General features: G+C 36.4%; 1 protein-coding gene and 1 long non-coding RNA gene across 8 annotated transcripts in view; one reads left to right on the top strand and one right to left on the bottom strand.

Moving 5' to 3' along the window:
- BICRAL (BRD4 interacting chromatin remodeling complex associated protein like) overlaps window positions 1-27,999 on the bottom strand; it is a 110,602-nt gene that overhangs the window by 13,771 nt on the left and 68,832 nt on the right. For 5 of the 7 annotated variants that reach the window (XM_031964837.1, XM_031964831.1, XM_012549088.3 and 2 more), the window contains 10 exons: window positions 20,593-20,638; window positions 20,113-20,161; window positions 19,952-20,020; window positions 15,626-17,305; window positions 6,814-6,919; window positions 6,070-6,170; window positions 4,745-4,806; window positions 2,859-3,004; window positions 1,647-1,741; window positions 135-237 (listed from right to left, as the gene is read on the bottom strand). In XM_031964837.1, coding sequence (XP_031820697.1) covers window positions 135-237; window positions 1,647-1,741; window positions 2,859-3,004; window positions 4,745-4,806; window positions 6,070-6,170; window positions 6,814-6,919; window positions 15,626-17,305; window positions 19,952-20,020; window positions 20,113-20,161; window positions 20,593-20,638 — 2,457 coding nt within the window. The other 2 variants (XM_031964834.1, XM_031964835.1) reach the window with 2 other exon arrangements.
- LOC116423193 overlaps window positions 21,654-27,999 on the top strand; it is a 28,749-nt gene continuing 22,403 nt past the window's right edge. The window contains exon 1 of the long non-coding RNA XR_004233694.1: window positions 21,654-21,935. This is a non-coding gene — a long non-coding RNA (uncharacterized LOC116423193). The remainder of the gene's footprint in view (window positions 21,936-27,999) is intronic.

The following is a 27,999-nucleotide window of genomic DNA, read 5'->3' on the forward strand; positions in this document are numbered from 1 at the left end:
GGGAGTTTTTTTATTTAATACTTTCTTCAACATTATTCATTGTCCTATTCAGTTTTCACAACTTAATTCAGATAAAGACTCTTGTTAAAAAGTTTTGTGACTTGCTTACCAAAAAAAGTTTTGATATTGCTTACCAGGATCTACAAGGGCCAGGCGTTTATCTCGGGAAAGAGAAGCTCTTTCTTCTTGATTAAACATCCTGTCAATCATCACCATCTCAGCAGAAGGATTGATCCGCTGAAAAACAAGAAACAAAATCATTTTACAAACCTTTAAATCATTTCTAAACATGTCTTCAAATCCAAAAGGGAGGAATAAAATAACAAAGGTTTAGTTTCCAGTTTCTTATATTGCTTCTTTTTACTCCATCTTCTGTCATAATTTATGTGTTAAATTCCTTACAGTGAATTTTAATTGACTTCAACAAAAGTCAGAATTTTTGTCCTTATTTAACAGGTAATTTCATGGATTTTCTTTGAAATGCGCAAGTATTATATATTTTTTTCTTTTTAAATTCAAATTCATTTTCATTTTCAAATTCCTTTCCTACCTCATTCACTCACTGAGAAAGCAACAAGACCCATTACAAATACTTATAGTCAAGCAAAACAATTTCCACATTAATTAGGTCAAAAAATACGCTTTAATCTGAACTCTTGAATTCTTCAACTCTCTATGAGGAGGAGGTGGGCAGAAGGTTTCATCATGAGGTCTCTGGAACTGTGTGGTTGATTCCTCTGTGTTGATCAGAGTTCTAAAGTCTTTTAAAGTTGTTTTTACAATATTGTTTAAATTGTTCTCCTTTATTCGATTATTTCAAGACTTGTCTAAACCACAATCATCTGAGAACAGTTCAACCACACTGATAAAGCTTCTTACCTCTTTTAAATGCTTCTTCCAACTTGATCAGTTTTGCTTTATTGATAGCTATTCAAGTTAAGAAAAAATTCTCTCCTAGTTTTAGAGATTTTCCTAAAATCATTTTATCATCATTGGCTTAAGAACTTCTCTGATAATAATATTCATGTGAGAAAAGTATCTCTGTTGATATTGCATCATCCATAAAATAATTTATAACTTAAAGGAAGTTCTTGGACTCTCAAAGGGGATTTGGCTTACCATCTTTTCCCAAGGTCTTTGTTTTCTTTTCCACTTAACTAGGATTTAAGATTAATTTTGTCAAGTCATTTCCATGGTTTTTTTATTCCTTAAAAACTTTTATCCAATGCACTATATTCTGTACCTGCAGTCTTTCTCAGAAGATCTCCAGTATTTCATCTGTGCATGGAACTATCTCCCTCCTCTTGGAAGAGAGGCAGGAGACTATTGGGTAGTTGCAAAATGTTGCAAAAGCTGTCAGATATAGCTGCTGCTGTATCTGTCAGCTTAATTAATTAACTGATTTTCTTTGTTACAAGGGAATGTTCAAAGGAAAGAAGGGAGAGAGCATAACAGGAAATTGTAGTGATGTATAAACAGAAGGCATCAATAAAGAAAGAAAAAAAATGTATCTATCATCTCTTAATTTCTGAATTGAAAAATCATGTCTGAAAGCATGCTGTCTCTTTGGGTTATTCATCTCTAAAGCAGCTGTATGACATGCAATATGTTTCTGTAAACAAATCTACCTGGCTTGTAGGTCTTACCATGGCATCTTCTATAAGCAGACATCTATATTTGTTAAGCATAGCTTGGGTCCTTTTGAGGAGTTGAGTAGCAACTGATTCAAATTCACTATCCACTAAAAAAGAGAAAAGACAGAAGAGTTTTCATCCTCCAGGACAGCACTTATTTCAGGAATTCTTCAGGCTAGAAAGGATTTCATGAAGTCATCCTTGGCTTTAGCACTGTGTCTGGCACACATTAGGCTCCTTCGTTTCCCTCCTCCCTTCCCCACAGAACCTTGCACTAAAGGGTCCTATCTCCAGGGTTACAGCTTTGTACTTTTCCTTTTCCTCCCTCTCATCCTCCCTTTCCACCACTCTACCCTGCTTCTCTGGTCCTGACCTCCTTTTAGTTCACAGGAACCCAGAGTCTCCTATTCAGACTGGTGAGCTTGGAGGCTCTCTTGTTCAAATCCATAATTTTATATATGAGGAAACTGAGGCCCAAAGAGTCAATGGTTCACTCGAGTCTCACAAGCATCATGAGCAGAGGCAAGATCCAAGCCCTGGCCCTCTGACTCCAGAGCCAGTGCTCTTTTTGCTTTAGGCGGAGCAGAAGTCATGCCGACCACAGCCCAACCCTGCGGAGCAGAGCCAGACGGCATAAGGATTGGGGACAGCTGGGATCAAGCAGTGGGGTGAAACGGAGGCAGACTCCCGAAGGGGAGCAGCCCTTAGAGTGTCAGCCTGAGTGCGAGGGGGAGGAAGTGGTGTGGGGGCCACCTGGAGCTGGGACCCACAAGCTGGCCTGTGATCTTTGGCCAGCTCCCATGCCGGCGCCACTCTACCAGAAGGTCCCACTGCTCCTTCTGGCTATCTTACTTACCTGGCAGGTAATTCTGGAGCTCTAAGCATCCAGCCAAAAGTGGGGTCACCAAGAACAAGGACGGAGTCAGTGTAAGTTGTGTGTGCATGATGACCAGGAGGCTTTGGTTTCATATGCAGGGATTTGCCCACAAGAGACATCACTTCTGGGCCTTGGGCAAGAAGAATGGGATGAGGCACTTCACAAATCCCAGAGATTTCTCACTAACATGGATACCAATAAGCTTCTAAGGGGCCAGTCAGTTCCAGAGTAGGGTTTTTTCAAAGGAAAGCTTTCTATACTGAGTTCTAAAATTCTCCATCATCCTCTTAGAAATTCTATTGGCCTTAGGCATTGAATGAGTTGTCTCAGGCAGAAGGGCTATTTACCTTTCTTCAAATCCTCTTCAGTTGGCAGGGATCCCTGACACACATGATAAGAAAGGAGTCTCTGGACCGCATCATTTAGTGACCTGAACTGGCTTTTATCTGGTGTCACAGCATGGGTCTGATCCTTCTGTAACTGCTGAAGAATACTTTAAGAGATAAATTTCCAATATTAACACAAAACCACTTTGAGAAATATAACCACAGTGTCACATTTACATAAAAATAAATAGGATTAACAATAATGCAAATATTATGAGATTTCTGAGTTATTCTAATAATAATAAATTTCTGAGTAATTCTAATATTCTAATAATATTCTAATTCATCTATCTGCTATCTTGTATGAGCAATCAACAAACATTCATCAAAAGGATTCACTATGTCCCAGGCACTCACTACATTAGATGCTGGGGAATCTAAGAAAAAAAAATCAAACAATCCCTACTGGGAAAAACAACAGGCACCAAAATATAGAATACTTAACAAGCTTAAATACAAAATATTTAAGTACAGTCAGTTAGCAGGGAGAGCACTAGCACATCAGGGGATCAGGAAAGGTATTAGTTAGCATAGCAGGCAGTATCTGAATGATGTCTAAGATGATAAGAGGGAATGTACAAGGTAGAGGGGCTTTCCAGGGATGGGGAGAGATGATCCAAAGGCATAAAGGAGATGAGAATCATGTGGCAAGAACAAAGAGAGCAGGCCAGTTTTGACTGATCATAGAATGAGAGAAGGGGAGTGATGTAAGATGAGGATGGAAAGATAGGCTGACTTCAGAACAGAAAGCGGTTCAAAATCTAAAAAGAGGATGTAATTTTCATTCTAGAAGAGAGTCAGCAGTTTACTAAGTAGCAGGAGAACAGCAAATTTCAAATCAGGTGCTTAAGAAAAATTATTTTGGCAGTTATTTGGATGATCAATTAGACTGGAGAGTTTGAGGAAGACAGATCATTGTAAAAGTCTAATTGAGAAGGGAAAAGGGCTGAACTAAAGTAGTTGCTATATGAATGAAGAGGAAAGGACAAATGAAAAAGAAGGGGACAGTGGAGGGAGAAAGAAAAGACTTGGCAACTACTTCAAAACATGGAGTAAGGAAGAATTAAGAGTTGAAGGCATTAAGATTACAAATCTGGGAGAATCAAAGAATGGTGAGGTCTTCAAAAAAATAAGGAAGCTTGAAGGGAGAGGAGTTTGGGAAAAGACAATGAATAAGTATGTTAAAAGCTTGAGATCTGTCTTTGGGCCATTCCATAGGCAACTGGTGATATTTGGTATCATCCTTGTGATCAATACTGTGTAAATGCAATAAAACTGAAGGTATTGGGAGTTTATCCTCTGTTTCTCAAAGCCTGCTAAAGACTTAAACATTTAAATGACCTTGGTTTCAGATAAATATGACACTCCAAAAAACTATCTGCATAGGTTTAAATATACATATAGCACATACATCTAGCTAAATTCATATCCTTCATAAGCAAATCAACAAATATTATCTGGGCTGACTCTTCTGCTCTCAACCCCAAAGTCTGTTTATCTAATCATGCTCAATAGGATCTTCAGAATAAGAACTCTAAAAGCCTAAACTATTAGCCTTAAGTACAAAACAGTAAACAGTAAAAGATAATTAATCACTTTCCAGGATTTAACAAATATCATTTGATAACCCAATATCTCCTAAGGAAGATATTATCAGTGAAATCACACATTTTAGGAAAGACTTTCAAATATATAATTTTTGAAAAGGCTAATGCAGAATCAGGAAATCTCAAAATATATCTACCTGAGATTTTAAACTTGACTTCTAAAGTTTATATTATGATAGAAACTAGGAAAACTGGCGAAATTATCTGAAAGTAAATTCAACTTGTCAGAAGTAAACTTACAAAGCTCCTTTAGTTAGCTGTTTTGTAGCCGGTCTCTTTTGTCCCACTGTGTGACTATCCACCTAGATGGAAAATTAATTTTCTAATTATTTTCTTTGATAGGAAAAAAAAAAGGTTACAAAAAATTTTGAACATAAAGTTTCAGAAGCAGATGTGTTTTCAAAGGCATATTCTGAAGTGATGATAGTATGTTTTATTGAAGTGATAATAGTATGTTTTATTGAAAAAATAAAAATAACCAATAGAAGAGCAATAATTCTACAAATTTAGTATTGACAACTTGCTACTCACTAAAAACTTCTGGTATCACAGAATGCAGTCACAACTCCTTAGGAGAATGCAGTTGTTAACTTACTACAGGATAACAAAATGTGTAGGGCAACATGTTTATAGATAACAAAATGAGAAAGATGAGAAATCAACAGATACCATTTAGTTCCAAGGCTCAGAAGTGAGCCTGGTATATAGACTACTAGGTTAAGCAGCAAAGTCAGATTATGTTGTGCCTGGGTGGGAAGAGAGAACCAGTCCCTAGTTCTAAGAACAGCACCTTACTGAGCAACACCAAGCAATCCTAGAGCACAAGAGACTTTTAAATGTAAAAGGATGGACAAAATGTTTAAAGTCCTTTTGGACTATTAATTTTCAAAGTAGTGTTCAAACTTTACAAAACACTACATAAGGTGAGCTATTATTACTAACGATACCTCTCAACAAATTGTTAACAAAAATGGTACCATTCTTGCCATTCAGGATTTTTTTCCAAGTGGCTAACAGCATTTGGCAGGACAGCTGATCAACACTGTACCAAATGGTACTTTTTTTGCTTTGCTAAGCCTTTGGTGACAGGTATTATAAGTAATAATACTTACCTAGTATTTTATAAAGTTTTAAAGTTTTACTTTTTCACATAATTTTATTTTATTCTCCCAATAATCCTAAAAGAGATAAATTGGAAGTATTACCTTCATTTTGTAAAAGAGGAAATGGAGACTTAGGGGTCTCACTGTTAGTAAATTAAAGAACCAATTCTTAAACCCTGATCTTCAGCATCCAAATCCACAATGCCTTTATGTAAATCATTCATTCATGCTAGATGTTATTATCAATTCTAATACTAAAACAGAACAACTGCAACCTCTGAGTGCCCTCCCAGTTACCTGTCTTCCAAAGACCTACCTGTGCATATCCTAGTAAAACCCGTTGTGGAAGAAGAGGTGAGTTCTGTCCTGAGAATGAGCACCCAAAGCAGCCAAGTGATGCGGTTATACTTTTATTTCTTTGTTCAAAATACTAAGTAAAAGCTACATTCAATAGCTGTCTACCTGTAAATTTTGCTGTCCTGGTGATGAACCCACTCCTTTTTCCTGTTGTGGCTGTGGTGTTCCTAAAGGTGGCTGTATAACTTTGCTTCCAGAATCCTGCCCTATTAAAACAATAAACATATGATATAAATCAGAGGCAGCAAAATGGTCAACCATAATTCTTGTATCATAGATAATTACTTTAAGATGAGAGGAGAGCAAGGAGAACTGATCTGTCAGACCTGGGGATCATCAGACAAAGTAACTATCAGAGTCCACTAAGATAATTTAAACACCGGAGTTTCACCTCTTTTAAGGCAGAAGCAAATGGTCTTGAAGGACCTAAGTATCCACAAAGCTGAGAGCAGGGGGAATAAAAGAAATGGCAGTGTCTGAATGGACATTGTTAGGGCTTTGCCTTCTACATTACTAAACAGTTACTGAGAATGTCTGTAGAATCTTGTACTAGATTCAATGGGAAGCACAAAATAAATAGGAAGTAGGCAACTGCTCTTGAGTAGTCATTCTAAGCGTGAGAACCAAATGTGCACAAACAAAGAGACCTGGGGACAATTACCAAAAGCAACATACATTAAATAATACAAGACTAATTATGAAAGTGTTGAGAGTCACAGAAGAGAGGAGTGATCACAAAAGGGTAAAGTTAATCTGGAAAGATTTCATTTAGGATTAGATATGAGGAACAGGAACTGACTTTGGATGTCAGGAGGCAAGGTAAAAATTAGATAAGGAGAGGCTCCTGACCTGGCAATGGATTACTCAAGAGACCAGTTATTTGCGTTTGTCTCAAGCCATCTGGGGTCTTGGAAGTTGAAACGGGGGAAGTCTGGTTCAAGCTTTTTTTCTGAGCCTGTGAAAAATATTACCAAGATGGAAAAGAAAAATTTAAAGATTTTAAAGTCTTAACAGGTTAGTTATAAACAAATGACTCAAGTCCTTTAACAACTTAAAAATTCAACTTAGAAAGTTTTCAAGTTACATCAAAGAAACAGAAATGGAAAACAAATAGTATTATTTTCCTTTCATATAGGGCAGGGGTTCTTAGCCTGGAATATGTGAACTTTAAAAAATATATACATATATATTAAAATAGATGAATTTTAATATAATTACTTTCCTTTATAATCTTAAGCATTTTATTCTATGCATTTAAAAAGATTATTCTGTAATAGAGTCCACAGGCTGATTCACCAGACTGCCAAAGGGGGGGCCCCATGATATAACAAAAAAGGTTAAGAACCCCTGATGTAGGAAGAATTTTAATAAATACATTTCCTTCTCCTCAAATCTCTGAGATACAGTCACTAATATCTCCTAAAATGCTTCTCCCAAGTTGGTTGGTTTCATGCCACGACAATAACAAATCCAAATATCCTTCCTTCAGGGGTTCTGCTTCATATGGTAACTACAGTCTAAGTCATTGAGATCCAAGAACTCAGTCATTAGTACTACATGGTTTTTATCTCTTGTGATTTTACACACATACAAAACCCAATTCTTTTTTGAATTAGGACTGTAAACAATGACTTACTATATATTATGCTTTATAACGGAATCTGACAACCATAAAACTAAGTCTGTCTGATTCACCAACCAAAATAATTCTATTTTCTTTTTGTGGCTTAACTGCAGTAAAATCTTCTCAGCATGATTTTGAGCTAACTGGTGTCACAATCAGCATAAACTCAGGAAACATTGGTATAAGGAGCTCTACTAACAGAGATCAGCAGGGCATCAATTTAACAATTTCAGCAAACAAAATTAGGAAGTTAAACTAATGATGCCAAAACTTTCTTACTTGTACCATAAGGAGATGATCTCCAAAAAGAAACAATTCTATGATTTTATATGATGCTTCCTAAAGCTGAAGAGAAATAACTTTTTGATTATCCCCCACTCTTACCTTATCTATGACAATGAGACCCTCTAGTACTGTGGATCATAAAAGGGAAGCTGGCTGTATTTTATTTATTTTAGTTCAATCATTTCCCTTAAACAATCTCAAATTCTTTTCCTTTTCCCTCCTTGCAGACCAGAAAGCAAGACAGAAAACCAACTGGGGAATAGCTGAATAAATTAAGGCATATGAATGTGATGGAATATCATTATTATTGTATTGATGGAAATTAATGTGATGGAATATATTATTAAATGATAAAGAGGATGGTTTTCATGAATTCTGGAAAGACTTATATGAACTGAGGCAGCGTGAAGTGAGCAGAACAAGAAGAACAATTTATGCAATAACAACATTGAAAAAAAAGAACAATTTTAGAAGGTTTAAACACTGGTCAATGCAATGACCAACCATGATTCCAGAGGAATAGCAATGAAGCATGTATCTCTTCCAAGAGAGGTGATGAACTCAAGTGCAGAATAAGGCATATACATTTTTGGACAAAGTCATCGTAGGAATTTGTTTTAATTACATACATTCATTACAAAGGCTTTATTATTTAATGAAAGCATTTAATCAGTCCTGTCTTACCTCATATACCAGTGCCTTAGACATGAAAAAACAAACAAAAAAAAAAAACAAAACAAAAAACAACCCACAATAATTTAGTAATAATTTTTGTGAAAATCAAGAATTGGAAACAATGAGGGTTGCCCATATATTAGGAAACAGACTGAACCAACCATGGTATATGTATATAACAGAATATTATTTTGCCATATGGAATGATGAATACAAGGAATTCAGAAACATGGTAAGATTTACATGAACTAATAAATATGAGCCTGTAGAACAGAAACGGGACCAGAAGAATTGTATGGAAAATGATTACAACCATATAAACTAAAAGATCACTAGCAAATAAAAAATCATTAATAATCTTGGCATACAAATAACAGAACAAATATGAGTTGGACTCAATGGCCACTGAGATCTCTTTCAATTCTTAAAATTCAGTGGTAACTCCCTTTCCTCTCAGCAGAAAGGCAAGAGTCTACCATGGTAGGAGCAGTCTCTACACAGTCTAGTATATGTAATTAGACACAGAGCAAACCTATTGAGTGTTTTTCTTTGCTACAATGGAGGACAAGGAAAAAAAGAGATTTATTTCTAAAAATCAACCAACCAACCAAACCTGTAATACAAAAACAAAAAACAACAAAACCAGTGTTTAAAAAATAGAGGAGGAACGAAAAGAGTTTTATTCAGAACTTTGTATAACAAGTCTTTTCTTTCCTTCCATAATATCAATGTTTAGGATATAACCTCTCTTCCTATTCTCTTACTTCTATTTCTATTCCTACCCTTTTACATCTAAGAGTCTAAGAAAAAACTCCTGATTTGATATATCTTAGTCATGCTCATATATATAGATATTCTTTAGAGAACTACTTTCAGTCACTCCCATTCAACTTTGGCAGCAGTAGCCTTATTTACCAGATACTACTGTTGTCTCTTCCTTTATACTCCAAATAATAGCCAATCTACTCACTTCCAGGAAACTTTTTTTTTTGGGGGGAAGGGGTCTTTTATATGGTATTCCCAATTCTGATAATATAAAGGTTATCATTCTCTGATTTTCCAAATCTACTCATGTTAGACAATCAGTTTTAATTTCAGTCTCTGAAGAGTCTTTGAAATTCCATGATACATATAAAATAAAGCCTGATTAAATAGAACCCAAACAAAATGATTAATAATCAGATTTCACACACATACACGCACAATATGCTTTGAGAAATTGAGACAATTACAAAAAAATTGCCACAGTAATTATTCACTGGATACTAGTTATGTGCATAGCAACATTATGCTGATCTAACATGCCTTTTTCAAGCTCAATAGCCACTACGCCTTGGCTTCTGCACATATCTAACACTCTAGTCAAACTTTAATTACATTCTATCCTTTGGCAATACCTCTTGTTTTGCAACCTTCATACATTGGTTTATGCTATTCCTTATTCTCTTATGCTATTCTTCATTCTCATATCTAATAGGTAAAAAATTTCCAAATTGTTCAAGTCTCAGATCTAATTCCACCTTCTCCACAAAACCTTATCTTTCTGGTCAAAAATGATCTTAAAAGAATCTTGGAACTAGTTAGAAGGGACCTCAAAGATTTTTAGTTCAACATTTTCTAGGAATAAAGAATTCAGTTTATCCCAAGAAAGATAAGGGCTTGGAAAAAGGGCTAAATAATTATAATAACAACAATGTCATTGATAGTCCATATTTACAAAACACTTTATATATTATTTCATTTGAACATTTGATATTATCTAGTTTCTTATACAAAACAGAAATCTGCTGCCTACTAATTCCTACCACTGCCCCTCAATTCCACCCTCTAGGGTCTCAAGCAAAACTGTTTTGATCCTCCTTCTGCAAGAAGACAATCATCATGTTTAAATCTTTTCCTCAGACTAAATTAAAGATCAGTTTCAGTTTCTTAAAATGATTCTCACAGAGGTGAATTTGAAGCCCTTCACTGACCATCCTCATTTGGCTAACTTCTAATTAACCATATAGTTAAAACATATGTCCAAGACTGAATCTAAAACTACAGATTTAGTGTGAGCAGAGTAAAACATAGAGGGATCTACTCATCCTCCCTCTGGACATCAGTCTTCCTCAGTATATATAGTCCTTTATACTTCTCTTACTAAATCAATAAACCAGCAGGCATTTATTGTCTTTTATGTCAAAATTGTGGTAAAAGCAGCTGGGGATGGAGAGGCACAAAAGATAGCCCTTTCCTTCAGGGAGCTCATTATCCAAAAGGAGAGACTACATGAAAACAACTATGTACCAAAAAATAATAATAAATTTTTAAAAAGGTATGTCAGGATAAACTAGGGATAATTTCAGAGGTTACTGACTAATGGTAGGAGAAGGAATGCCTTGAAGTGGCAATGGGGTGCAAGGAATTTTCCAACTTTCCTACCAAGACCACTAAGTGAAAGTACCATTCATCAGTCTTGGAGTGACAAGGAAGGCTGGGACATTACAAAGGAACTAAGTCTCAATGAGGGCAAGATGGAAGGAGTAAGAGAAAAAATAATTTTAGGATGAGAGCAAGTTTGTAACTCATAGACAGGTAGGTAATATAGTAGATATGAATGCTAGACTTTGAGTTGGTAAGATCTGAACTCAAATCTAACTTCAGCCATTTTTTAAATTGTATATTCTGGGAGAGTTACTTAACCTCTGAGTGCTTCAGTTTCCCCATTTGTAAAATAGAGATAACAACAGAGTGGCTGTGAGCATAAATGTTATATTTGTAAAATTTTTTACAAACCTTCCAAGTGTTATATAGATGCTATTATTTTATTACCTATGAACCATGCATTTCAGAGTAGAGGTGGTAAGTAGCTTTAGTGAGAGAGATGAGGGGAGGTTCAACTGAAGATAGGAATAAGTGAGGATGGGAACAAGAAATCCTCCTTTTTGGAATGAGGATAATATAAAGGGGTAAAAGTATTTTAATCACTGAGGACTGAATATTTAAAGTAAGGGTTATAACATTTAGAAGTTTTGAGAGACAATTTCTGATTAATCATTTTATTAATAATGCCAGTATTATATATGTGGCCCTTCTCGAATATCAAAGAATCATATGATGGGCTAATGACCTTGCAAAAGTTAGTGTTCCAGGGGATGGTAATCAACCTAATTGGTTAACAATTAATGAAAGAATGGATATGCCAATTAGACACAGGCTCACTCCAACTTCATGTCACTCTTGGACATCCAGACCACCCTAGCCTTGGGCAATTTAATCAAAGAATTTATTCTCACCCAAACCGAGTAGAACACAAAGGGCTTTCCCACCTTAAATTGCTTATAAATTGGGTAGGGTCTGACCAAGACACAGGAGAGTTAATTCAATCATATAATCAATAATGGCCTTCAAGAGAGACTGAACATTGAAATGAAGATTATAGAAAAAGGGTAAACTCTGGCTCTCTCCATAATAATTTCTCTCAGGACTGAGTTTAGGGATGGATATTAGGCAGATGACTGTGTAGCTAGAAAGGGAGAGGAGGAGAAGGCAACCAGCGAAATAACTGATGTGGAGCTGTGGGGCCCAGTTACAATGCATTTCATTTATATTTTACTCTATAATACTCAATATACAAATCTTACCTCCCTGCTAGATTGCAAGCACCATAAGGGCAGGGATTACATTTTGTTATTTTATCTTCCCCAGATACTTGGATATCTTTGTACTCCTGGGCTTTACAATCAAATTATTAAGGTTTACCAGACTCTAAACACTATGCTAAACATGAAAGATTAAAAAAAAAGAAAGAAAAACCTCAAGATGGTCATATTCTACCTAGCTAGGTAAAGACAAAATACATAAAGAATAAAGGAGGAGATAATCCCAGAGAGATTATGTTCTAGCAACTTTCATAGAGAAAAGCCTCCTACAGAGTGCCTCCTGAGCTGAGACCAAGGAAAGTAAGAGGCAGAGAAGAGAGATGATGTTCCAGGAATGGGAGGCAGCAGAGTGAATATGGTTTTGGGACAATAGAGATGATCACTTTGGCAATTGCAATGGTGCAGAATGGTAGATAGGATTGGATAAGATAAGGCCAGATTTTCTATTTGTAGAGATGTTTGTTTTCTAATTTGTAAGAAAATGGGGAGACACTACAAAGTTTTGAACATGCTAATTAAAGTTATATGATCTATTGTTTTAGATAAAGTACTTAGTCCAATGTGTACATGATCCAAGGAGGTCAGAGGTCGAAAGAAAGGTATGGCAATTTTTATGCTAGCAAATAACTAGAAACATAGTAGTTAGTACTCATCTAACTGGAGAAAAACTAGAGTGAGTTTGAGTATATGAATATAGGTCATCTGTGTGTGTGTGTGTGTGGGAGAGAGAGAGAGAGAGAGAGAAGTTAGATGTTAAGGGCAGAGGAAAAACTAGTTAATTTGAAGAGAAAAAAAGTCCCTGGAAATTTTCCACAGTGCAGATCATTAAAGAGAGATAATAGGAAAGATGGAGACAACAAATTTTATAGAAATCCTCTTGGTGAAATGGAGGATAGAGGAATCTAAGTATGGCATGTCAGGAAAAAAAAAAAAGTGCTGGCTTTTCTGAAGGCAAAAGGGATTAAAAAAAAAAAATTGATGTGATCTAGGGAGCTAATGAATGGGATATGAGGGATAGACTTAAGAAGATGGGCATACAGATATGCAAAGATTTGTTAGGTAAAGTGGCCAGTAGTCTTGAACTCAGGAAATTAAAAGGTAAGATCATTTGCTAAGTGGCTAGAGGCTGAGACGAGGGAATATAAATTTTATAACAGCTATTGTAAGGGACACTAGGTGGCAAAATGGGTACAGTGCTGGAGTCAGAATGATCTGAGTTCAAATATGACCTTAGACACTAGCTGTGAAACCCTAAGCAAGTTATTTAGCCTCTCTCTGCCTCAGTTTCTCCAACTGTAAAAAGGGGATAATAAAAGCACCTACCTTGCAAGGTTGTTATAAGACTCAAATGAGATCTTTTGCTTAATACTTGGCATACATAGCAGGCATTATATAAATGCTTATTTTCTATAATCTCAATTATCTTGTACACTATAGTAAGACAGAAAACTGGAATAATATATTTTGGAAAGATTGTTTTAAACAAGTATTTCTTGTTACACTTTCTTAACTAAAACATTGGCCTAACCAGAACACTCCAGTCACTGAGTATTCCAGTTAATATTACAGTTTTACTGTAACATCATTCACTATTACTTTACCATTTTCTCCAACAAAGAGAGAAATGGTCTTAAATTACAGCAATAAGTTTGATTAGACTTAAAGAACTTCCTAACACGAGATTTAACACAGAAACAAGTTTCTGAAGTCTTCTTTCTGAAAAACTTTACAAGGATCAAACATTCATCACAAATGGCTAAGATATAGAACTTTGTGGAGGCAGTATATTAAACCAAAAGACCTTTTTGCCTGTGGGATCTCAATCCAGCTAGACTAATTCCAAAAGTTCACCAGAACACAATATATGAGGAGGGAAGGGCACATTTTCATAGCACAAGCCAAAAGTTTCTGCACCTTAAATCCCTTTCCTCCAGTCCATACCTTTCCTCTTTACCCACCTGACCGATTCCTCCTTGGTCTGTCTCCTTTGCTGGCCTGTTGTCCATATTACACACCCTAATGTGGGAATTTGCCACACTTTTATCCTGTGCCCTTTTAAATTCTCTCTGTAGATGCTCTCTCTTGCTGACCTTATCAGTTCCCATGGGTTTAATTTTTCTCTCTGTGCTGATCACCATTAGATTAGATAGATATCCAGCCCATTTCTCCACTGCACTTCAATCCCTGATTGCCAGTTGGGCCTAATGGGCATTTCAAACTGGATTTCTCAAACATAATTTAAATTCAACATGCCTAAAACAGAACTTTTCTTTCTCGTCAGTGTCTCCCTTAAATTTCCTTATTTCTATCAAATTCACTACTGTCCTTCTAGAATTTCAGATCTGTAATATCAGCTTTAACACATCCTGCTTATTCATATCATATCCAACTGGTTGCCAAATTTTGCTATTTCTATCTCCATATTGTCTCTTATAGATGGCTGACCCCTTCTGTTTTCTTAAAAAGCTACTACCTTAATTCGGGCCTTCATCACTTCTAGATTATCTTAACAGCTTTCTAATTGGCCTGTCTCAAGTCTCTCTCCACTTCAGGCCATCCCATCTCTATACAATGCTGACTAATTTTCCACAAATATAAATTTGACCATGTGACTTTCTACCCAACAAACTCTGGTAGCTTCTTATTGCCTCTGAGTTGCAATCTCTCTTCCTTGATTCCTCTGAGTAGCTGTTAACGCCCTATGCAATCTGTGCCTAGGCTATTTCTAGCGTCACTGCATATCGTTCCCTGTTGGGTACTCTGCAATCCAACTAAGCCAGCCTCTTGTTCCTTTGTGGCATCCATGCCTTTCTAATTTCCCCTGATGTTTGAAACATACTTTTTTCTTACCTCTAACAGAGCTCCTTTTTCTTTAAAATTCAATTTGGACACTATCTTCTTTAGCTCCCAAGCTGCTAATTCCTTTCTTTCCAAAACTACTCTGTATTTACCTACTTTATATATATTTGTATTTACTTAATTTATTCTTATGATACATATGTACTCATCTTTTCCAAATAAAAAATATAAGTTCTAAGTAATTATTATTTCACTCTTTGTACTTTTACTCTCACACACTTAAAATTCCCTGGAACTTAACAGGTACTTGACCAATACTCAATTGATTAATTCTATTACCAGGTCCTTGACGTCTGAGTTCTTGTATCCAATATCTCCCTTAGACTCTTCAGTGGTTAGCCTTAAAAATTGTCAAAACTCTTTCTACTCTTCCCATTTCTGCCCCAAAGGCCTTAAATTCAAAAAGAAATATAAAACTACTACACAACTAATTTAAGTTTTAAAATATTTAAAAACCTGGGAATCAACAATCAAAACTACTTTCTATTCATTACAAAGAGTTCAGGAGTCAAGCTATCATTCACAACTTGGTAACCCCTATCACTTATTTCCTGCACCAGACAATAACTCATACCTGGCAAAAGGAGACCTGGGGCTGGGTCCCTACTCCTGGGGTGCTATTGAAGGTGCCAGTACATTTGGATGAGGAAACTGGAAGACGATGAGACACACTGGCTGGCCCTGGAGTCCGGTTGGGCTGAGGAAGCTGGTCTCCATTAAAGTTTGTTGCAGATGTTGACTGGACTGAGGGCCCAAGGCTGGGAAGGGCTGTGCTGGAGGAGCTGACGACCGTGAACCGACCGGGGGCAGAAACACTTGTGACAGCAGACTGTCCCGGGAAGCCAGGCCTTCCTTGAGAAACGTTGCTCTGGCCAGGTGACAAATGTAACACAGTTGGTGATGCCTGCTGCAAGGGCATCTGTCCACCAACAATCTGAGGTGCTGTGTGATTGACTATCACTTGATTACCAGATGCTGTAAATGTCTGCCCAGACACCAGCTGGACAGCGGTATTCTGGTTGTTTAGCATTTGCCCCGAATATGATGGGTTGGTCCTAAGCATATTAGAGGAACCCCTGTTCAGCATGACATGCTCGGAAGCCACCTGACCAGACACCAGCTGGGAAGGCTGAGTCTGAAGAAGTTGCCCATTGATGGCTTGGACGTGGTGTACTGAGTTTGAATTGACAGAAAGGCTTGTGGGAATGAGAAACTGACTTTGGGGTGCATGAGGCTGTGCCATGGGTGAGTGGATGACAATACTACCCCCCGTGCTGTTCACTGCTTGTGAGGCAACTGATTTTCTTGTGTTCTGTTGATTTACAATGTTCACAGACATATGTGGACCCACTACTGAGCCCTGGGGTGAGCTTGCAGGGGCAAAAGGAATTCCTTGTTGCACATGGTGCTGTTGAATACCCAAATTGTTCACATTGTATGTGTTTTGCTGACCCATTTGAATAGGCTTTGGTTGGATATTAATTGGGACTTTATTTGAATTTGGTGCAAGGCCCCTCTGTATGATAATGTTATGCACAGGTAAAGATGTCTGAAAATTTGTGCTGTTAAATGGAACAGTTACAGGCTGTGCTACTGGACTTGAACCGGAGTTTCCGAACAATGAGTTGCCATTAGGAGTCTGTCTATGAACCAGGAGTCCACTACTCATATTTGTGGATGCTTGCTGACCGCTGCCTTTCAATATGATCTGAGATCCATCTAGATTATTAATGGTCATCATGGAAGGCTGATTGCTAAATGAACCAATGAGCTGTATTTGACCAGAACCACTAATCTGACTGCTATTAGACAAATGCTGGCTGGGCACGCTGATCCCCACGTGCTGCATGAAGCCATGCTGCACACCCACTGTATTGCTTGCAAACGATGCTCCAACAGGCACATGAGTCACTCCTATAGGCTGCAGCGTCTGACCTGAGTAATTAGAAACATTAGAAGCCTGAGTAAAGGATGCTGATGAAGAAGGATGAAGTGGAGCTTGTGCAAACTGTTGGCTAGAACTTATACTGGCGTCCAAATAAGCCTCTTCTGCCAAAGTCTGTTCAGTGATATTGGCCTCCTGCAAGGACTTCTGCAGAATGTCAAAAGGTTGGTCCTCACTGAGGTCAGGAAGAGGAGAGGATTCAAGTTCATCTTCAAGAAACTGAAGACTACTTGAAAGTGGGAGTCCATCACTAGATCCTTCTCCAAGCTGGCTGCTCACACCTTTGAGGGATGACTTAGGATCAGCATTCTGAAAGAACATATAGAATGTTACATGCCACCTCTCTTTAATGCACTAATATATTAAAACAATTTTATTACAAACATCTATAACAGGGGAAAACAAGCATATTTTACTACTATACAAAAGTATTGGACATAATTATGTACATTATAGAAAATCTCCTAGAGGTAATATCCAAAGCAAACATTGGAAGTTAAAGATTTATGCTATCAAAATAGCTATACAAAAACATTTCAAAATCCATTGAATGTTACATGTAATCTGAATGAATACGTATACTATTCGACAAAGAACTTATAGGCTAAGTTATTGATTTTTAAAATTCTATTTTATTTCTGTGATAATGGTGTCTAAAGTACAGCATTCAAATACTTTCTCTTTTCACTGACTGGTAAAAGTATAAGTAGTTTTATATAACATAAATTAACTCAGGGCTACTCATCTTCATTTTTTGAGACAGGCACAAAGAAGTTGTTCAACTTGCTACACATCTAAGGGTGGCCCCCTCCTGACCTGTAGATGTGTATAACTGTCCAGGAGTCAGCCAAAAGTCATCCCCAGTCCTAAAGGCCATGAGAACCAAGTCAGTCCTGGGAACTCTCTGTAGTTGTTCTGCAGGAGATCCAGCATGGGTCTCTGATCAAGGTAGACCTGCCACAAATATTGGCCCAAGGAAACCCCAGAATGTCCAATCTCCCAGATATTCTCTCAGAAACAGGCCAATCTGGTAGCTCCCCAGGATCACTGGTCAGAGAAGAGTATACCTGCATCTCAGCCTACTCCAAGAAAGACTCCAAAAGGAAATCAGCTTTTGTCACATAGTGAGTTCAATGGCCATTAATGGCTGCTTGAAAATGAGTAGTTTTTTGAGATTTTCAAAAGCCACCTAAAGTATCTACTTTAGTATTCAAAAATCAGAAAGTCATCATTTACCATATGTTCCCAGTGTGACAAGGATATGAGAAATAGGAGAAATCTATGTTCTTAAAGAGTAAAGCTTATTTGAAGACATAAATAAGAATGGCTTTAAAACACTTTTTCAATGCTAGAGGTTACATATATGATTTTTCAGCACAATATTTGTCAGGACACCCAAGAATTACAAAATTAAGGCAAAAAATGACAGAAAAAAAAATAAAGCTAGGAAGTCAAGTGATATTTAAAATAAATTTAAGGTTTTTTTAAGGGATAAAAAAGACAAGAGTCTTTCACAAAGGTTGTACTCTTTTGCAGGAAGGGTGAGGAAGTAAAGAGGTGAATGCTAGATAATGTCAACAATCAGGAAAGAGGAAAAAAAAGATCTGAAACTGACTGAGTTTAAATTCATAAAGAGGGGATATAAAATACTCCATAGAATGGAACTGATGAGGCCAAAACTGAAGATTTCAGTTGAGATCATTAAAGCTGAAATCCACAGGTTCAAGTAAGGAAGAATTACATAGTGGTTATACTCAGGTTTGGCTAGTAGGTATAAGATAGGAAATATAAGTCTATGAAACGAAAACTCAAAACCATCTTTTACACTGGCATTTCATTTGTCTCTTGCATAGAAGACATTCAGTAAACGTTTCTGAATGAATGAATCAGTGGACTCTGTATCCATGTGAGAGTGGCAAGTGAAATACCTGTTAATGTTGATCTTGATAAGACAGGATCTTACATACTTAGTGACTTTATATCAGATCTTTACCATATGAGATTAGACTGATTCCATAGGAGACAGGCAAAATTCAATTTTATTCAAGTTTTTATCATTGAGTGACATGATCCAATAAACTTATAGAATAAACTATGAAATCACAGTGTACTACTGTAGTAATAATCTCAGAGATAAAATAACTCAGAAAGAGTCAAAGTTGCAGGAAAACTTGAGTAATTTAAGATCTTAGAAAAATTAACTTGGAAATACTATTGGGATATCTGGATAATTAATTGTTTCATCTAAAATTGTAAAAGTTCTGCATTAAATTACCACTTCTGATTTAAGATCTGTAATGAATTTTACTTAGTAATAAGGGTAACATTTTAAGAAGTAATAAGCAATTATCATCAAGAACAGTATGTTATTCATTAGTGAGAAAACAGCCTTCACTAAGCCCTACTTCCTGATACTTAAAAAGGTGATGCTGACTTCTGCAATGCACAGATGTAGTCAGAGTCCTACAAACTTAAAGAACTTAAAACTTCAAAGTATAATAAATAGCCTGAATTCCTCTCCTTTAAGGATAAGCTTAGCTAAATGTGGAGAGGCTCACCACCAGAAAATTAGCTATCAGTTGATGCATTTTTTTTAGTCTTAAGTAGGGCAAATTATAGGTCCTTGAAACAGAAGTATGTAAGACTTTAGAAATATTTCTTTATGATTTACCAAGGTCACAATATGTCCCCAATTCATTTGGGATAGACACAATTGAAAGCTTAGAAAACTGACAAAGAATATCTCATTCATAGACTATCCCATTTGGCTGTTAACAGTAGAAAATTTCTACAATTCAATAATTTTTCCCTCCAAGAAACTTCGCAAGAGAAAGATTCAGAATCTCATTAAGTAAAGGCAGAAAAAGCCTGATAGTGTTAACAGCAAGACAGGAAATGTTAACTGCCTTTGGCATGCATGGGGCATTCAAGAGCTGTTCATTTCTTGATACTTACGCTAGAATTGGCGAAAATTGAATTTGAGTTGGCTGCAGAATACCCTGCATTAGTCAAGTCATCAGTGCTCTGAAAAGGTACAGATTTGGCAAAATGATGGTTACTTTAAGTAAAACCATTAACAAAGTTTATGTGAGTTGATGTTCTAGAATAATACATACAGATTTGCTACTAGGTCCATGTAGAAAATAATTCAATGCCTGTGGGTCTCTAAAAAACAAAAAAAGGGGAGAAAGAGAAAAAAATGAAATAAAACAATGAATCACCTTATCTTTCAAGATTAAATTTTACTAAGAAAAAGAAAACTTTAGTAAAACATTCTTTCCACTGATGCTTCTTTATATATGTGTTTTCTGTTTCTACTCTGTCTTTTCAAATTAACAACACTGAATAAATATATGTGTGTGTGTGTGTGTGTGTGTGTGTGTGTATATATATATATTTTTTTTTTTTAATTTATTTATTTATTTTTTTTGCCAATACCTGGTCTTTCTTTTAATATAGGCAGCAAATGGGTAATCATGAAAAGTACTTAACATTCAAAGCATCCAGTATGTTATGACCCACATACTAGATCTCATTAATGTAGCTAATCCTACAGAGTTAACTGTGTTTTGATAATTTCTAAATGGGAAGCTTACCCAATAAGATCAAGGAGACACGAGTCGTCATCATCATCCATGACAACTACAACGAAAAGGAAAGGGCTGATGTTTCATCAAAATCAAATCAAAGGCAACAGTATTAATGCAGTTTTAACATGTAAAATATACTTTCTTAAAACTGAACCAACTCATATGAGATTTTTATCCACTTAAAAAGGTTGGGAATATTTAAGATTTCAATCCTCTGATTCTATAATTGTTTTATTTAATAGAAATGTTTTATTTAAATCATTTTAATTATTTAAAAATATTGTTAATAGAGAATAAAGTCACATTCAGTAATAAAGGGCTTAAGATAAATGAAAGTTAGTATGAGATGGTCCAACTCCTGCTAAAGACAGAGGAGACAAAGAATAAGCTTTAAACTTAAGAGGCTGATAAGCCCAAACTGTAAACTTTCCTATGAGCTCCAACAAAAGACAATCTCTTAACTTTCATTTTAGAAAAAGTCTTATGGATAAATGTAGCCCATTCATCTTGAGATAGGGCATTTGTGTATATACTGAAATAGTAACCCTTTTCCTTATTTTCTTAAGGAAAACAGAAAATAATAATTCATCCTCACCATATTCTGAGAGATTTCAATAGCAAAGGAGAAAGACCACAGATATCCCCAAACCCGAAGCAGCTACAGGAAGCTTGGTCCCACATTTTAATCATCTGTCCCTCATAACAGTGTTGCCAAGTCTTCAATTCCATCCAGTCCATGCTCTTGGGCACAAATCCTGATATTGGCGTATGTGAATGTGTGTGGGGGAAAAAAAATCTCTGGAAAGATACTCACCACCACCTCCCCTAAATTTTAAAGCATAAGGTAAAAGTCACCGCCAAGACTAAATGATCAAATTATTATGTTTTAGCTAAAATGGGAAAACTATCTAAGTTCAAAACCTCACCCAACATCCCCCTCACCAGTCCCAGGTCCTGTAAACTTACACTAACACTCGCACACGTGGCAACGGTGCTCTGTACCCATTTCAAGCAGTGCATAGAATAATTTACATCACAGAATACCAGAGGCAAGGGTTCTGTGGCAGTTGGAAAGGACAGTTGTGAATGGCAGTTAGGCAGAAGTGAAATGCTGAGGTGGTATCCCAAGGCAGGAGGGAGAATTGTTTCAGAATGGTCTTTTTTTCATTAAAAACAAACAAAAACTTCCCACCAGCTAAACCTCTTCCCTAATTCCCCACATCAACTCTTTCTAGTAGAGATGAGTTACAGAAGTCACAGATCATTCCTGCACAAGGACAATAGAGCATCCTCAAGATCAGCCCTCAAAGAGGTGAATATCTCTCTAGGGGATTCCTTTCTTCTCTTGGGTAAGTAGTTAATTCTGCTCTTGAGAGATCCAACTTGAGCTTGAGTTTCTTTTCTCTAGGCATACAGTAAGAAGTCTGGAGAGAAAATGAGGGGAAATCATAAAAAAGGAACACCTGCCATTAATAGTGAAGACCCTGAGCAGGAAGGCTATGTGTACAGGGTTCAGACATGCAGGTGCTCCACCCACTCTGTGGTTGATGTATGTGACAGATGTTTGCAAGAACGGGAAAAGGAAAAAATGTATGTGACAGGGCTTGCAAGAATGGGAAAAGGAAAAAACCATGTGATTTCAACTGTTAGGCAAAGATATTTTTGAGACAATTAATTATATATTTAGGGATATTTTTTAGTGAGGCCTACTTTAGAATCCTGCTAATCTTATTCCTGAAATAGGACCCCATTTTAAAGTTACGAGATTATACAGGTCTGGATATACCACTATCTCACTCTATTATTGGTATATGCGAGAAGAAAAAGTCAATTCTGACACAGCCCAGTTGGCATAGAAAACATGATCCTATTCTACTCTCATCACTTCCAAGAATTTAAAGGGCAGGTCAGTAGTAAGCAGGAAAGAGAAATGGATGTAGAATCAGATGATTTAGTTTCAATTTCCTGGCTCTACTATTTATTATTAAGTTTTTAATCTTAAATGAAGTCAGTTAACTTTTTAAAGCCTGTTTCCTTATCTCTAAAATGAAAGGGTTAGAGAGGATAAGTTTTTAGGGTACCACTAAGCTCTAAATCCAATGAGCTTATAAACTAGATCTCCTTGTTTTAATGTTCAATTTAAAAAAGCACCTGTTCAATTAACAAGCTAAGGATGCAAATTTATTAAGAAAAAATGAATACAGGCCATTCAAAACAGTTTTGTAAAATAACCCATTTCTCTCTCCTGTCTCCCTCACTTCTTACTCCTAACTAGTTAGGCCTAAGTGACGAGAATGCTTTAAATGTTAGATGACCAACCTCTATCCAACTGGGGAATAAATGCTATCCTTTACTAAGAGCCTCCATTAAGTGTCTTTTCAAGATGAATAGACTTATAGAAAAAGCCCTGTCAGATACAAAGCGCTTTCCCCACTTCCTAGACAAAGCAATCAGCTGGCTATGTTCCTTGGATGGCATGATAAAAGAGTAGACAATTTAATCATATCAGATGGAACTAAAAGTCATTATCTTTACTCCCTCCCTTCCTCCCTGTCATTCCAAACAAATATTGCTGATCAAAATCTGATTTGAAAGATTCTTCCCTGTAAATTTCAAGGAACTCTGTTATCCATCATTCTCCAAAGGTTTCAAAGACCTACCAGACATAACTGCCTTCTCTCTTCTCTCAAATGGGTAGAATTCTATGGCCTTTATACTCAATAGCACACTCAGAATTCCATTTTAAAGGGCCATACCCTTTGTGGATCTTTGAGGCAGTTCCAAATTAATAGCACATTCCTTCCCATTACTTTATTTCAAAGTTCCTAAAATACCATCAATCTTGGAAATTGTATTTTGACTCATGTTTGTTTAAATTAAAATTTATTTTTGTAAAATCAATTGAAATCTGCTTTTTCTTCCCCAACATGAGGAAAAAAAATAAACCCAGTTAACAAACATGTATAATTAAATAAAACAAATTCCTGCATTGGGCATGTCCAAAATTCATATCAATTGACATCTATCTATCTTCACTTTAAGTCCAAGAAGTGGGTATCATGTTTTATCATGAGTTCTCTGGAATAATTAGACATTGCAATGATTAGCATTCTTAACCTTTTCAATGTTGTCTTTATAATATTGTTTTCGTTGTATAAACTGTTCATCATTTTATATTTACACTGCATTTACTCTACATTAATTTGTACAAATTTTCCTAGTGTCTCTGGTTCCTTTATCATTTCTCACAACATAATAGTATTCCATCACATACATCATACCATGATTTGTCCAGCCATTCCTCAAACAATGGTCCCCCCAACCCATTTCTAATAATTGTGGCCAAAGAAGAGCTGCTCTAAATATTTTTGATTACATAACCCATTTTTCTGAGCCCAGATTAGGCACACTAATCAATAAGATTCATAGTGAAAAAGAAAATCCAAGACACTACATCTCAAGAAACAAAAGTGAAAAGTGAGATTCTTTCAAGAGAGGGGAAATAAGGGCTGGACTAGGCAGCCTCCCAGGCTCCTGTCCTGCCAGCTCTGAATCCCATCATTTTATGTTGGCTTTGTTTTCCTTAAGTTTTTAACAGACCTGTGAATTCACTGGTGAAAAAACTTCCTCCACCTGACTAAATTATCTTAAAGCTATGGTTGAAAAAAAAAGTCATGTTTTGTGGCCAAAAGAATGTTAAGCTCCTGGAGGAGAGCGGCTGTGTTGTTTTTGTGTTTGTATCCCCAGAGATTGCACGGAATAGATGTTTGCTGGATATGCTGCTTCAAGTTTAGGCTGATCCTCAGAGGACAGTCCATTACTAGGTCTACAATGAAACCTTTTCAGCTTGGTAGTACTTCAGGCAATCAATATGCATTTATTATGTTTCTGGCACTGTACTAAGTGCTGGGGATCAAAGAAATGCAAAAATGGAGTCCCAGTTGTCATGGAACTCAGTCTACTGGGGAGATAATATGCAAATAACTAGGTTGTTTATTCACACACACACAGACACACCCACAGTAGGAAAGGGGTACCCTGGGAAGTGAGGGAGTGAAGGAGAGAGAGAGAGAATGGGAGATGATCTTAGAAAGAAGGCACGAGTAGTTGGGAACTAGGAAAGGCCTTTTGCAGAAAGTGGTATTTGAGCTGAGTCCTAAAGGCAGGGGAGCCAGAAGGCAGAAGTTACAAGGCAGAATACTCAAGGTATGAAGGACAGCTAGTGAAAAAGGCAGAGAGTTTAGAGATAAGAGTATTGTGTATAATATCCAGGCTAAAAGGATTACAGAGCAAATGGAGAATAAAGCATAGGAAAAGTGGACAGATAGGAAGAAGACTTCAAAACCAAACAGAGATTTTATATTTGATCTTAGAGGTAATATGGAATTTTCATAATATCTCTTGTATATGTCCCTTTCATTGCTGAGACTTGGGGCAGGTTCTGGCCTCCCTACTCCAGTCTGTTCTCCACTTGGCTCTATCAGAAATGTTATGAAAATAAAATAGGCAGGATTTGGCAACTAAGTCAAGAATGACATCCTGGCTAGGAGCTTAGATGATTGGAGGAACAACATTGATGCCCTAGTCAGTAAAAGAGAAATTAGGAGGATTTATAGATTTGGAAGGAAGATAAAGAGTTTATTTTTTGATTTGCTGGGTTTAAGATGTTTGAGATATCTATTCTGAAATAGCTACTAAGCAATTGGATATGTGGGACTAAAGTTCTGGAGAAAGGGTAGAAATAAACAAGTAAATCTTAGTCATCCACATAGAGACAATAATTGAAACAATGAGAGCTGAGATCACCAAGTGACTTAACCTTCCTGAGAGTACTGTTTTAATTTTTGTTTATATTTGTCTAGCCCCTAACAGAATGGTGACACAAGGTAGGTGATTAATAAACATTTGTTGATGATTGATAGAGGTCTCTGGCCTTCTGTATAGCATCTTTTTTACTGTATCATGATCTTCTCAAGGCTCTTACAATTTGTTAGAATTGATAATGTACACAGATAAAATAATACAAATTGGATTACATGCACAGGGATACAAAATACTATGAAAGATTTCAGGGGATCAGAGGCGGCTTTACAGTAAGTAGAGTTAGAATTTAAAGAGAATGTCTAAGCTGTTAATTGTTGCAGAGAAAGTGGAAAGGAGGAGAAAACTTGATTTAAAGACTTGGAGACTAGAAATAGAAAGCATTGTTAAACAGTAAATTTTACTATTTGGCTAAAGGGAATCTTAAGTGGAAAAACGTGAGATTATTAAAACACAAAAGCTACAATGGGAGACTGGAGCCAAATTGTGGGAATTTCAGCTTTAAAAGTATGGATTTTATGCAGTGGACTATGGGGATGTGCATTGAAACATTATGAGATGTAGAGTGATGGACTAAGAGCTCTGCATAAGGAAGAATTCATTCTCTGCCAGTAATGAGTTTAGTATATAAAATAATTAAAAAGTGATCTGTCATTTTCTCATATCTGCCTGTAAGAAAACTGAATTCCTCTTTTTTTTTTTTTTTTTTTTTTTGCTGAGGCAATTGGAGTTAAGTGACTTGCTCAGGATCACACAGCTAGAAAGTGTTAAGTGTCTGAGATCAGATTTGAACTCAGGTCCTCCTGACTTCAGGGCTGATGCTCTATCCACTACACCACCTAGCTGCTCCTGAATTCCTCTTTTCAAGGAAACCGTCTTTATTTCTTAAAGATATGATTTGTACACTATACAAAAGTATATTGTACCTGAGGTTCCAGGAGGCCAGTTTTTGTTTTGTTTTTAATCGGAGAATGTGAAATATGTATTGCTTATCTCAATTTAAAATGACTTGTGGTAGTTGAGTTGCAAATATCTTCCCAATGTAGTATGATAGGAAAAATACCAAATGGAGTCATAGATCTTGGTTAATCACTTAATGCTATGTGTGACCTTGGATTAATGACAAGATGAGTATTTCCTTATCTGTTAAACACATACATAGTGTGTGTGTATGTGTATAGTATACATTTTGTTGTTGTTGTTTAGTCATGTTTAATTCTTCATGGTTTTCTTGGCAAAGATACTGGAGCGCTTTGCCATTTCCTTTTCCAGCTCATTTTATAGATGAGGAAACTGAGAGAAACAAAATTAAGTGACCAGTGTCTGAGACTGCTTTTGAACTCGGGTCTTCCGGATTTCAGGCCTATTATTATATCACATCTAGCTGCTACACACACAAAGAGAAATATACAGACACACATACATACATATCCAGATAAATGTTGCAACTATCATTAAAAATCAAATTCAAAATTTCAGCTCAGCATAGAAAAATGTCAAATTTTAAATTTGCTTTATAGTCTTCAGCCCATTTCTGTGGTTCAGTGCTCATAGTTCCTTTACCTGCAGAGCACTCCCTTCATACCTTCTACCTGTTAGAGCTTTATTTTGCACATATTTTGTATAGACTTAAAAAACATAAGTCATTATTACCTTTGTAGGCCCAGTACCTGGCATTTAGTAGTTTAATAAATACAAACTGGTTGATTTATGGATAAATCTAGTTATGCTTTTCGAGGATAAAATGGAATGGGATGTGTGATATATTTTTAAAAAGAAATAATTTAGAATGATATTCTATGTATATTTAACTATGTAAAAAATAAGTTTTCTGGGGTCTGCTCTGCTACTATCTGACTTTGGGCAAGTCATATCACCTAGCTCAGGCTCTTGGTTATTTCATATATTATTTTATTTTATTTTGCTTTTGCTGAGGCAATTGGGGTTAAGTGACTTACAGATAGAAAGTGTTAAGTGTCGAGGCCAAATTTGAACTCAGGTCCTCCTGATTTCAGGGCTGGTGCTCTTTCCACTGCATCATCTAACTGCCTGTTATTTCATATTTTAAATAAGGATAAGTGTCTGAAGGCAGGAGGTAGGAATACCTATCTCTAGGAATTGATATATTTTGTTTTGGAATTCTCCCTGAGGCAGAATTGTCCAAGTTGTGGAATAAGGCTAATAAAATCTCACCTCAACCCTGTATCCCTAGCCAGCCATAACACCCGAATAAAAGGATATAGTGAAGGCAGAGATATATTCTCCTCTTGGTGTTTTCTAGTCTCTTCTTATACTTGACAGCTTTTTTCTGTTTCTTTTATTAAGTCTTCATCCTTGTCATACAAACTCTGGGCATCCCCCCAAGGCTCTGTCCTGGACTGTCTATTCTTTCCATTTTCTTTTACTAGATGAGTTCATCAACTCCCATGGGTTCAATTATCTCTATGCAGATGACTCCCAGGCCTTTTTATTCAACCTTCGTTTCTCTCCTGGGCGCCAGTCCCATATCATCAATCACTAGTTGGACACTTCCAACCAGAAGTCCCAACGGCATCTCAAATTCAATATGTCCAAAACAAAATAATATTTTTT

Source organism: Sarcophilus harrisii, chromosome 4, assembly GCF_902635505.1.
Source record: "Sarcophilus harrisii chromosome 4, mSarHar1.11, whole genome shotgun sequence".
Taxonomy (NCBI): domain Eukaryota; kingdom Metazoa; phylum Chordata; class Mammalia; order Dasyuromorphia; family Dasyuridae; genus Sarcophilus; species Sarcophilus harrisii.